The sequence below is a fragment of the Scophthalmus maximus genome, chromosome 5 (assembly GCF_022379125.1).
Source record: "Scophthalmus maximus strain ysfricsl-2021 chromosome 5, ASM2237912v1, whole genome shotgun sequence".
Lineage (NCBI taxonomy): Eukaryota > Metazoa > Chordata > Actinopteri > Pleuronectiformes > Scophthalmidae > Scophthalmus > Scophthalmus maximus.
The window spans coordinates 7,976,169-7,988,316 of NC_061519.1; the positions used below are offsets into that span (position 1 = coordinate 7,976,169).

The 12,148-nt window shown below is 42.3% G+C and overlaps 1 protein-coding gene across 4 annotated transcripts; it reads right to left on the reverse strand.

Moving 5' to 3' along the window:
- Positions 1–639: 639 nt before the first annotated feature.
- Positions 640–10,643, reverse strand: LOC118310714. 4 transcript variants are annotated; one of them, XM_047331947.1, is made up of 11 exons: positions 9,937–10,275; positions 8,693–9,266; positions 8,390–8,590; positions 6,619–8,205; positions 6,232–6,441; positions 4,648–4,986; positions 4,466–4,536; positions 4,084–4,331; positions 2,793–3,020; positions 1,609–1,656; positions 1,189–1,370 (listed from the first exon to the last, which is right to left on the reverse strand). In XM_047331947.1, the coding sequence occupies exons 2-11, from the start codon at positions 9,264–9,266 to the stop codon at positions 1,340–1,342; spliced, it is 3,537 nt and encodes a 1,178-aa protein (XP_047187903.1). In that variant the 5' UTR covers positions 9,937–10,275; the 3' UTR covers positions 1,189–1,339. The 4 variants fall into 4 exon arrangements, with proteins under 4 accessions (XP_035489807.2, XP_047187902.1, XP_035489808.2 ...); XM_035633914.2 differs by lacking the exon at positions 9,937–10,275 and adding an exon at positions 10,568–10,643 and having other exon boundaries at positions 640–1,656; XM_047331946.1 differs by having other exon boundaries at positions 640–1,656; positions 8,390–8,539; positions 9,937–10,205.
- Positions 10,644–12,148: the final 1,505 nt, after the last annotated feature.

Genomic DNA, 12,148 nt, shown 5'->3' on the forward strand with positions numbered 1-12,148 from the left:
CAGATATGACTGACTGGTATTAATGGCCCAAGTTGTGTAAAGAAAACCATCCTCACTCCATCACACCACCAGCAGCAGCCGCCTGGACTGCTGACACAAGGCAGGTTGACTCCAGGGGCCTATTCCAGGAAGCAGGTTAAACAAACTTTGAAGTGAAACCTGAACTCTGACTTGATCTACTCTCAGATGAGAAACTCTGGAGTTTTCGGTTCCAGAGAAGCAGTTCTGAGTTAGTTAGATCAACTCTGATTATTCTAAATAATGTGAAATAGCTTTGACGAATGAAGTTCGTCGACAGTTTGTTCACTTCCTCACAGTAGAAAAGGGTGTTGTTGACATGGATGCTACCAAGAAATACTTGTACTGTATCCTGTGATCGCCAGTTTGAATCCCGCTTGTAACAAACTCGCCATAATAATGCTAACCGGTAAATATGTGTGGGAGCAACTCATGTAATATAAAATTGTTCAGTGGGCAAACTTAATACCTAATGTTATGACAAAGACGGCAAGAATATGAAATCTTTATTAATCTACTTTGTTTAAATTCAGATAATCTTGCCTTCTGTACATATTAAAAGTTGTAGTAGAAGTTGTAATAATAACTAAGTAACGTTAAGAGTCATAAATAAAAACACTGAAATGTCCAAACTCCTTTTATTTGAACAATAACAAATATGATAAAAAAAATATGATAATTTTTTTTACTATCAGTACTCCTACAAAGTAGAAATACTAATAATAGTGATAGTAATAGTAACAACATAAAAATATAAATAACACCCATACTAACAATAATAATCAAAATGTGTAACATAAACAAATTGAGGCGTAAACAAGATCAAAAACTACTGTACGTAAAACAAACTCATCCTGGACAGCATCTGTTTGATCTGCCGCCCTAATGTGCAATATGTGCTAATATTAAATTAATACATACAGCATGCCAGCAAGTGAGATGGAATGTAAAAGAAATATAGTGAAATATCAATAACGAGGTTTGTCATTTCCCTGTTTTTTTTTCCGATAACCCCGTTTTTCCAGCACAGCCCTCCAGTCCACGTATGTCTGAGTCTCAGAGTCTTCACAGTACCAGTTACCAAAGTACTGGAGATGTGAAGGAGGCTTTCTCTCCTTCTGGCACTTCTTACAAAGAATCACATCTGTCTTCTTCTGGTATTTTCTTTTGAAAGCGCCAGTGCGCTCACTCTCTAGTTTTCTCTTCCTGTACCGCTGCGTGGTGTAAGGCAAAGCTTGAGTCCATGTCTCAGTTGATGGTGGACTAGTTGAGGGTAATGGGAGATTGAAGTATACCATCTGTGAGGTTCCAGGTGCAGCCATCATCCGTGAGGGTCCAGGTACTGTAGGAATCTGCACAGATGGCAAAATGAAGGTGAGGGAGCTGGATGGTGCTGGTGCAATAACAGGATAGCATTGATTTGATGGGGGTGGTAGGGCCTGGGAAATGGCCAGAGGTTGCAGCGTCCCCTTGAGTTTCGCCTTCCCAGCAGTGTTACGTGACAGGATGAAATTGTGTGGTACAGCCAAACTGCCAGAATGCAGGGGTTTTTTTTTCAGCGGAGCCAAAGGCAACTTTCCTGGTACTGACATGGGTGGGACGGAAGCTTTGTCTTGAGGCTTGTAACGCCTGCTGAACCTGGGAAAACATAGAACAACCAATATTAACAAACATCTGCTTTAAACAGGGGTCAGCAACCTGTGGCTCTAGAGCTGCATGCGGCTCTTCAGAACCTCCCTGTAGCTTTGGAAAAAAATGAAAATAAATGACGGCTATTTAAAAATTTTTAATGCTCTAAATGTTCGTTCAGAATCTAAGTGCGACCCAACTTGCAGCCAATAAGCGCCCGCATTTGCTGCACTTGTCCCCGCTTTCTGTTACAGGCAGACTTTTAACTGTTTACCTCGGTGACTTGGACGTAAGCATGCATGCTAATTGCTTGCTTGTATCAAAACACAGGCACCGTTATGTTGATGCGTGATGTATATCAAATGTATATATACATATCTCTTTTAGGAACCGATAAGCAGAACCGAACCCGGTAACTCTACTCTGTCCTCACTCGTCTCTCTCCCTGCCTCTCCTCAGGGGTGTGTCACTACAGTGCTCTGTCATTGTGTTTGTGGTTTCAAAATAAAAGCCGTCGCAGACAGAGTCATGTAATAGTTTCATGACATTTCATAAAATTCTGTAGCAGTGGCGGCAATAATTAAGCAAAATGAACGTAGAGGAAACCTGTGACACTGAAATAAAATAAAAAGTGTTTTAATAATTCTTCAATAAAAATATGCATCACATCCTACTTTGTAGTCATCACTACAGCCTGCAGCCTCTACCTTCCTTCCTTGAAAACTTTTTATTTTATTAATTTTCCACAAATAAGGGAAGGACTCAAACAGCCCTACATAGGTCTGTTTTTTGTTTCAAAGTAGGACCTACACATGCCAGTGTTTTCTCTCCCCTTGCTTTGTTATCACAGTTCAAAACAGCATATCAACAGTTTTCTTTTTGTTGTTCTTTAATTTATTAAATGCAACAAACTATAGTTATTTTATATATAGTGTAACTATGTATAAAACTTTATACGCTGTGTTATCTTCATTTTAAGAGTCAAATAGTTTTTGCGGCTCCAGTTTTGCAGCTCACAAAGCTATTGATCACACCCTCCAGAAATTATATTGTGAAAATGTATGTACAAGCTGGTATGCAAAACTGAACAATGCAAACAATGTCTACATGCTTTGCATGTATACAAAGCATACTTATTTACTGACCATTGTGTGACCGTTGCAGCATTCACTTCTGGAAGCTGGATGGTTGTCTCGCTCATCACCTTAGCGTTGGTGATGATGCATTCACGGATGTGCTTGTACAAACGTGCCACCTTCACTCCATCACAGAGCACAGGGTAGTGGTTAAGAGTGCAGAGCCTTGTGAAGATGGCCTCCACCACTCTGTCGCAGTCAGGCCACTGTGCTGGACTATGAGCCCCAATGAAACACCTGGAAATCACAACATAATGCATATCATTAATAAAAGATTGTTTTCAATGTGTGATGCTTACAGTGCATGTTGATTTTATTGCTGTATTTTTCCTTTACTGTTTGTTCTATTTTAATGAATGCTTTTGTTTATTATTGTCTAAATTACTTTAGTATGTAAATTATATTTTTTGTAAGAAGTAGTGCTGTCAATCGATTAAAAAATAACAACTAATTAATTGCACAATTTGCTGTGATTAATCGCGATTAATCGCCTTTTTTTTCTTAAGAGTGAAGTTTGTAATAATGGATATTATGTAGAATCAACACAAAGGAAGTATTTAAATTCAAATACCATTGTTTAATAGCATCTTTTTAACTTTGAGCATAGATTCTCTCCTGTGAACTAAAAAAAACCAACAAGGTTTTAATTGGACACGTCGGTCACAGGCAGGTGACCGACATGTCCAGATATCTAGCAGCTTAATATCTCGACACGTCGGGGAACCCATCTCCGGCAGCTTGAGCTGTGATGTGACAAGCAGTGAGTGTGTCAACCTGGAAACCCGGGGGAGGAACTGTAGCACAACAACACAACAACACTCTTCACCCACATTCTCTGCCTTTTTCCGTGTGTTTTTTACAAATCTATATGCGGAGCTTTTTCGGGCATGTTGTGCGTTTTCACTGCAATAGATGATGAGCGTAACCTCGAGCTGCTTTAATGCAGAACCACATATTAACCCGTCAAGTTATTTCTCTCCGTCCGCACAAAACAGAGCGTCCGCTCAAACTTCTTCCTGTTTCTTTCAACATTAGTATCCTGCAATATATTCATCAGTTTCTTGGAAGTAAACAAAATGCATCAATGGCGTTAAATATTTCACGATTTACGCAAAGATTAACGCATTAATGTTGACAGCACTAGTGGGAGGACAGGCTGGTTGTCAAGGTATCAACTAATTTGTATCCTTTAATAAATTGAATTAATCTACTAAAGCTGGAGACAATATTTCAGCCAGTTTTAGTTAAAAAAAAAAATTGTAGACAATCAAGACCCTGTTTTTGCTGAATTCAAACATACCTTTTGGTGCCCTCCACACCTGGTGCCACAATCTTTTTAGTGGCCCTGAATCGTCCCTGAGTGCTTTGGTGACGTGGTTTGTAAACTGTCTTCTTCTTGTCATACTCCCCCAGTGCCTGCCACAGGGTGATGATTTGGGTGCACTCTTCTCCAGTCAAGGCAAGACGGTGGTCTCTGAGGCCAACCAAACACTCTGCCAAATTCTGCACGGCCGCATAACCCTCAAAGTTGTCTGGTCCAACAGAATCCTAAAATTAAGATAAGTTTAGAACTTTTGATAGCATCAATGGATACCATTAATCCGACAAGAGCACATCCAACATTACCCAGATTCTGTTTAGAAACATATAAATGTACATTTGAGTAGGAAATGGGTCCTTACATTATGTGAAGTGGACTCTTCAGATTTTGCAGATGTGCTCTTGGGTTCTGCTGATAATTGGTCCACTGGGGCTGCATGAAAAATGATAAATATTTAGTTTTGATTTGTTCTTACGTCTCTATGACAAATATACATTTCGGGTTAGAATGACAACAAAAACAGAAGGTTCATTAAAAACTCACAGCTATGTGTTGGCTTTGACTGAGTGAGCAGAGAGCTGGTTGTAGTGGACGGTATTGATGATGGAGGGACCAAAGACAGTGATGAGCCGGAGCTAGTTGCTGGGGGAGTTGGAGCTGATGAAATCAGGGACGCTGCTGATGCTTGTGAGGAGGCACCAGGGGTTCGCCCCGGGGTGTCAAAGGTGGGGACAGTGATGTCCTGAAACTCCTCTAGTTCAGCATAACCTTCATCCACCTCTACATGAACATCAGTGGTCTCTGACTCCTCAATGGCCAACTTGTAGTCCTGCAGGATTTTACCAGTTTGCTGGTAAAGGTATTCAACTCCAATAAGCTCACCTTTAAAACATAAAAACATTGACCAACAATAGGATAATATACAGGACATTATATAATAACTCAGTATTAAGTGGTATTTGTAAACTTGAATGAAAATGTCACAACTACATAGTCATAGTTACATACCAGTAGGCCTGTCACGATAACTACGTTATGGACTTATCGTACGATACATGAACATGAACCCGATCATTTCTACTGACCTCGATAATCTGCACTGTATTTACATGCGTGTTTGTTGACATAGCCAGTCACCCTGCTTCATTCCTCTCCTCTGCTCTGTGTCGCAGCTCACAAACTGTGTCAAAACTTTTAGATTCATTTATTTCAGCAGCCTTGCTTTCCTCTATGTTCATTTTGCCAAATTATTGCCGCCACTGCCTCCAAATTTTATTAAATGTCATGAAGTCGCAATTACATGACTCTGCGAGGGCTTTTATTTTGACACGACAAGACACAACGACGGAGCGCTATAGGGAACACGCCACCGAGGAGGAGAGACAGTGAGGACAGAGTAGGGTCACTGGGTACTTGTAAGAAAAAGTTGAATGTTGGTTCCGCGGTTATCTTATCTTATCGGTTATCTGTAAGGACGTGACTAATTGGAGGTTTTCATTCATCTGCCAGGACCTGTCTGTCTACGTCCCCACACCAATGTACTGGCACCTGTGTTTTGATTGGAGCCTTGCGCTTAGCATGCTAACGTCCAACCAAAAGAGGTGAACGGTCAAAAGTCTGACTTTACTTTAACAGAGAAAGCTCAGACAAGGTTAAGTGTAGTAAATGCAGGTCGTTTATTAGCTGCAAGTCGGGTCGCACCTTGGATCTGGACAAACATTTAAGGCAGCACGACATTGATGTTGAGCAATGCAGAGTACGATGTCTTGCGGTCTCTGAGTGCGAGTGTCAGTCTGCTCATCTGCACAAGCACCTGTCAAGGTCCAGTAAAGATCTTTAAAATGCAGTTAGATGTCGTGCACTGAATGCACATTATTTATCACATTTTGCCCCTATTGCTGCTTTGATGAACTGCCCCCCCTGCTGAAAAAAATCCTATATGAAATTGGCAGAGACACAAATGTGTAGGGGAAGAATGCAGTGATTCAAACACAAAACAACCAATAAGCCTTTGCTAAAAGCCCAAATAATTCTGTCGCAAAAAATTACAATAATATCGTTTATCGCAATGATTTCTGGCCTAATAATCGTCTGACAAAAAGTAGTTACCGTGACAGGCCTACATACCAGTGTATTTCCTAGGCCCAGCATAAGGGATGATTTTCTTGCCCAGGACCTCCTCTGCAAGAGTATTTACAGCATGGCGGAGAAGATGGTTGTAGGAATGTGGCTGCTGCCCTTCAGTTGTTGCTGCCACAGCCCGGGCCTCATTCCACCTTACAAGTCCATCCAAAAGATAGGCCTGGAAGAAGGTGTCACTTGCCTGTAAATGTGCACCTGTAAATTCAGAAATGTAAAAAATAAATAAAAATTGTCTCTGCCATACAAATATTTCCCATAAATACATGAACAGCTGTTCTGAAAACCCATTCACTCTCATAATTATCAACTATTTGATCACTTAACAATTCAATATTTTGATGAGGTAATGAGAAAAAGAATTGACATTTTGACCTGGGATGAATCGGTTCATGTGTAAGTGAAACGATTCAAGCGATGTGGAACCTCTGGCACAGCGGTAGGTTGGCAGACGGTGCCCTCCCTTCACTACAGTTCCCATCTGCGTATAGAACTGCACCCCAGGAGGATCCTGGATGCAGGCCACGTGCTTATGCTGAGACTTCCAGATCTCGTTCATCCTGGCCGAGTTGATGAGAGGGACTCCCTGAGTGTCACGACCAGCAGCTCCATCAAAGGCCTGGATAAGGCTCTCAATTAGTGCCTGGGTCTCCTTAGTCCCGCGGGTGGTTCTCTTGCAATGCAGGGCTAGCTCACTTCGGGTGATAAAGCGCAGTACATCAGCCTCGGAGGGTTGTTTCCGCTCAGCTTCTAGCTCTGCCCGCTTCGCCATCTTCAGGACCGTCAGGTCGGCCTCGTCCCACATGAAAATACAGTGGCTTAGGCGACTCATGAAGTTTGCATATAACTTATGTGAGTCAGTTGTGCAACCCACAGCAATCCTCTGCATGAAATGCCAAATGTCTAAGCGGATGGTCATTTGCTCCCACTCTTCAAACATCCTCCTCAGAATAGTGTTGCCACAGCAGTCTCGGTCGACATACACTATCTCAGGAGGAGCCACCCCAGCCAGTCTGTACCGATTAATGAGGCCTTCAATCATCGGCCCGAGACCGGAACCTTCGCTGGCTGTGAGAACAGACATGATCACCTGTCCGTTCTCATTTCCAACGTTAGTTGCCCAGGTAGTGTAGGTGCGTCCTGCAAGCTTTCGAGCAAACTTTTTAGTCGAATCAATTTTCAATATCCGACCATATTGTGACGTGATGGTGGCCTTGATCTCATTAAGCCTTTGCAGGATATCCTGGACATAAACCTGCATCAGCCACTGGTGCTTGGGGACAGGAAGCATGGCAGGTGCAGGCTCAAAGGTCACAGGCAGGATCAGGCCAGATGCAACAGCACTGGCAATCCCCTTGCACTCTGTCAGGTACTGGACAATCTTCTGCAACCAGACCTCAGTATGAGACTCCTGCAGCTTCCGCTGGATCTGGCTGCTGCTGTTTCCCAGCCCTAGTTGACGCATCAAAGTAGCTACCTCCTTGTCACATGCCAGTTTTGATGTGAGGATGCAAGGGAACTGCACCCTGTGGCCAATGTCGAGCTGGGAGACAATATCATGGCTCCAGCTGGTGAACTTCCTCTTGCATCTCCGACAGGCCAGGTACTCAGACGCAACAAAATACATCTTCCCCACGCCCACCACCTGTCTGATCTTCTGATGCAGGCCGGCTGAGGTCAAAAGTTCGTTCTGACATTCTGGATGTGGACACTTCAACCTGACTTGCCACAGCTTTTGTGGCATCCAGAGCAGCAGGGGATGGCCAAAGTAATTTTCCAGCAGTGGGGAATTACTGGTCCTAAGTGGCACCTGTGGAGGATACCACCAAAGTTTGTCAACCCTGCTGAAATCCAGCTCAGGATGCCCCTGTGCTGTCCACCTAAAGAGGGTCTTAGATATCCACCGCTGGTCCACATCAGGCAAGATGTGTATCCAGCCCGCTGGAAGACAGACTCGCAATTCTGGAAAAACAAAAACAAAGAAATAAACAACAATAAATTAATTTCACTTTACTCTATTATCCCTAATAAGGAAAATTGTTGGACTTGTGGGAGTTATTAAAAATAAAGTTTAAAAGCATCAGTAAAAGACCATAAGATTAAAGTAAATCATTTTGTGTAGAACGTGTTTAATGTATAAACTTACGCATCACATGTGTCTTCTCCACTTTTGTCGCCGCTGCCAGTAGTGTGCTGTCATCCATCTCAGTGGACACAGAGGAGTGGATGAGGGTGGATGAGGGCCCTGCTGCTGCCTCAGTGGACAGAGACGGGTTGGTGAGGGTGGATGAGGGCCCTGCTGCTGCCTCAGTGGACAGAGACGGGTTGGTGAGGGTGGATGAGGGCGCTGCGTGTGCCAAATAGCAGGACAAACATAAACATATTATTGAATAGTAGTATTGAACAGCAATAATACTAAACATAAAACAATGTGTGAATGTTTGCTTACAAGGTTTGGCTTTGATGGGGGATGGCAGCTTTTTAAAAGTACTGGTCAAGCTTTTCTGTTTAGGCAAATTCCTAACCAGTAGGGATTGGAGAGAGGAAGTGTCAGTGTGCTGGGTGGGAGGAGAGACCTGGGAGGTGGCAGCGGAAGTTTTCCCAACATATTGCTCTTCCTTCATAGCAATTGCAATTTTGCCAGAAGGAAAGAGCTCAATGTACTCCCTCAAACACCTCTTATTGTGGGCATGGTGTTGATGGTCTTCGCTTCCTCCTGTGGGGTCCCTCTTCATAGCTGCCACAAGGTAAGCAGCATATCCCAAGACATTTTGAACCACCCACTTAAATGTCTGCCCACGATAGACCCCAAACTGAATTTCGAAGAAACCCAGCAGGTGCTTTCTGTTTGTTGGATCTCCATGGTGCTGAATTAAAGCTGTTTTAGCTTTATCAAGCACTGCCTCTGGGGACACGGGTCGCATCCATGGCTTTCCTCTATTAGCTTCCTTCACCTTTGTTGCATCGCTTGTATCAGTCAGGTTTAGACTGCCATCAGCTCGTCTCCTGAAGAGAGGTTCCATCTGGATTAAAAAGGAAATTATTAGATGAGGTGGAAAAGTTTTTCCAAATCCTGCTGATACATAAATCTTTTAATCCTTGATATATTCTTGAGTGGATAGTAGGCTGACCTCTTAATCTCTGTAATGTGGCTGTTGAATTTCAGGTCTGAGTCCATGACTACACCCAGATTTCTGGCTTGGTTTGTGGTTTTTAACATTACCGTTTGAAGCTGGGTGCTAACTTTAAATCGTTCTTGGCTCCAAAAACACTTATTTCAGTTTTTTTTCTTTGTTTATTTGAAGAAAATGCTCATGTCCTACTCGGGATAAAAGAGGATTTTGCAAGTAGGTCAAAGGGTAGTGGATGAAGGGGAGGGGACCTGGACTGTAACAGCCCACCACCTTTTCTTTCAGTCCAGTGGTGGAATAAGTACTCAGAACTTTAAATGAGGTAAAAGAAGCAATACCACCCAGTAGAAATATCACTATAATAAATAACTACAAGTATCACTTCAATGTCGCAGCTGGTACAGTTCGAACCATCTTATTCTTCAGAGTAGGTTCATATATGAACATGCATCTGTGGGAGCCTGGGTGACGGGGGTACGTGGGTGGTCACATGACCCGATCATGTGATGAGCAGCCAGTGATCAGGGCACGTTAGAAAGTTTGCCAGAATCAATAGAAATACCTTCGTCTGTCCCACTGACTTTGGGAGTTTTCAGTCTCGTAGGGTGACAGCCGATGAAGCGCTCCGTCTTTTACGAGGAGAACGGGGCGAGTTGACGGTAACGTGCAGAGCGGTCAAAGCCCCTGAACGATCCTGGCGCGTGTCCGTGCGCTGTTTATGCGGCCACGTGTGTGCGAGTTTGCGCTTTTGATCCGGGCACACTAATGTCGGTTGCATCTGCATTGAACAGTGACTGTAGTTCCGCGTTCCGAGATCCCACTGGAACGATAACCCCGAATTCCGAGGTGAACTTGAACGCAGCGTAAGTCTCAAAATCGCCACTACAGTCGCCGTTTAGAGTCGCGTTAACTTTACCGAGCCGAAATTATACAACAAGCCCTGTCGTCACTTTAACTGTACTCCACTTGATACATGTGTAATTTAATGATCATTCAATGACGGGAAGATGTATTACCGTGAAACTGGCTTCACATTACCGCTCGTACTAAGTCTCAAAATCGCCATATACATTATACAATATACAGAGCTCATTGTTAGCTTTACCGAGCCACATTGGACATATATATATATATACATATATATATATGTATATATGTATTTGTATTGATAACAGCTCTAAAGATATACTTACTTTCACAACGTTCAGAAGTTATCGGCTTTGTTGTCGTTGATTCCAGTCGGCAACCGCCATGACTCTGGGCGGGCCGTCAACGTTGATTGGTCAATTCAGGGTAGCATGACGGGCGAATGTTGGTAGTGACGCGAGCGCTGATTGGCCATCGCGTCCCAATTCTTTGTAGCAAACTGAAACGTGATTGGCTGTCGCTACAAAGGGTTACGTCGATCCTCAGGTGGCATGACATTTACAGAGATTAAATTAGTTTTGCAGTGAGAAACCTCAAATGGGACAGCTGACCATGTCTGACCATGGCCTTACTAAAGCTGTAACTTCGCCCTGCTTCACTGAACCAGCTTGAAAATTGGCACAGATGATGTTCAGATGTTGTCCTATGGATTTCAAGAATGGGCCTCATCTGCATTTTTACATTGGGCATATTCACTCTGATTTTTAAAATTTTATTTTCAGGCAGACATGAAATCTTTTAATTTATGTTGTGTTCCATCTTCATCAAATCTGACCCAGTAACATCTATACTGTTTTTTACACCACTACTATAATCACATGTATTATCTTTATATAGATACCAAGATTATTCATATAGACCTTGTAATTGCAGAGGTATACTCTTTTCATTTTTGGCATGTCATTTTCGAGCAGGGACATGTAAAAATGGCCTGGAGCTGGAAAATGTTACCTTATCTGTAAATTTATTATAGCAGCATAAAAAAAGACAATGTTTTTTATGTTGTTTTCTTATTTTCAAACTGGACCTAAAATGCAGACCCAGGCAGGGGAGATGGAAAGTAACAGATTTAAATGATGATATTGCAGTGGGAGCCAGGGCAGGCAGGTGAGGGGATGAGGGCCGATGGCTTGTCTTGAAGCTGGGGGAAAAGCGATGGTTTGGAGGCAGGACGATGAGCACTTTTTCCAATATATCATGGAACAAAGAGGGCTAGAGATTCAATCTAAGGCTTATATTAATAATAAATAAAATGATCTAACGATTATATAACATCATATGCTAAGTGATATCATGGACAATGACATCACGCATTCACACAGTTCATGCATTTTTCAAGGTATCTCTGCTTTCTAGAGGATATAGACACACAGATAGACTACACTGGAATATGTTACACAAATGTGACCTTCCAAACTGAAAGGGGGAAACTGAAGTTCTATAAAACCTTGTTTTCTTTGAGTGACTCTAACATGGAATATTAGTTTGTAGTGCAATTCATCTTTTTAAGACAGTGTTTTAATAAGACATTGTTGGTAAAATTTAGGATTTTACACCCCTGCTCTCATTGAAGTTGCGTTGCAGATAGCCAAAATAATTCTTTAATCATCCATTCAATCATACTGTCTACACTCTCATGCTGAAACAGACAAACCAAGTTCATAACCCAGCCTGGCTAGTTAGCAAGCTGGCTATAGGTAACATGTCCAGCCTTAAATAGAAAGAAAATGTTAATTCGTGACTCTATACTGATAGTGAGAGGGCAGTGACAAGACCACTGTCATGAAAAAAATAAAATAGTATTAATATCATGAAATAAAAGATAGCTATACATTTGTGGTGTTTTA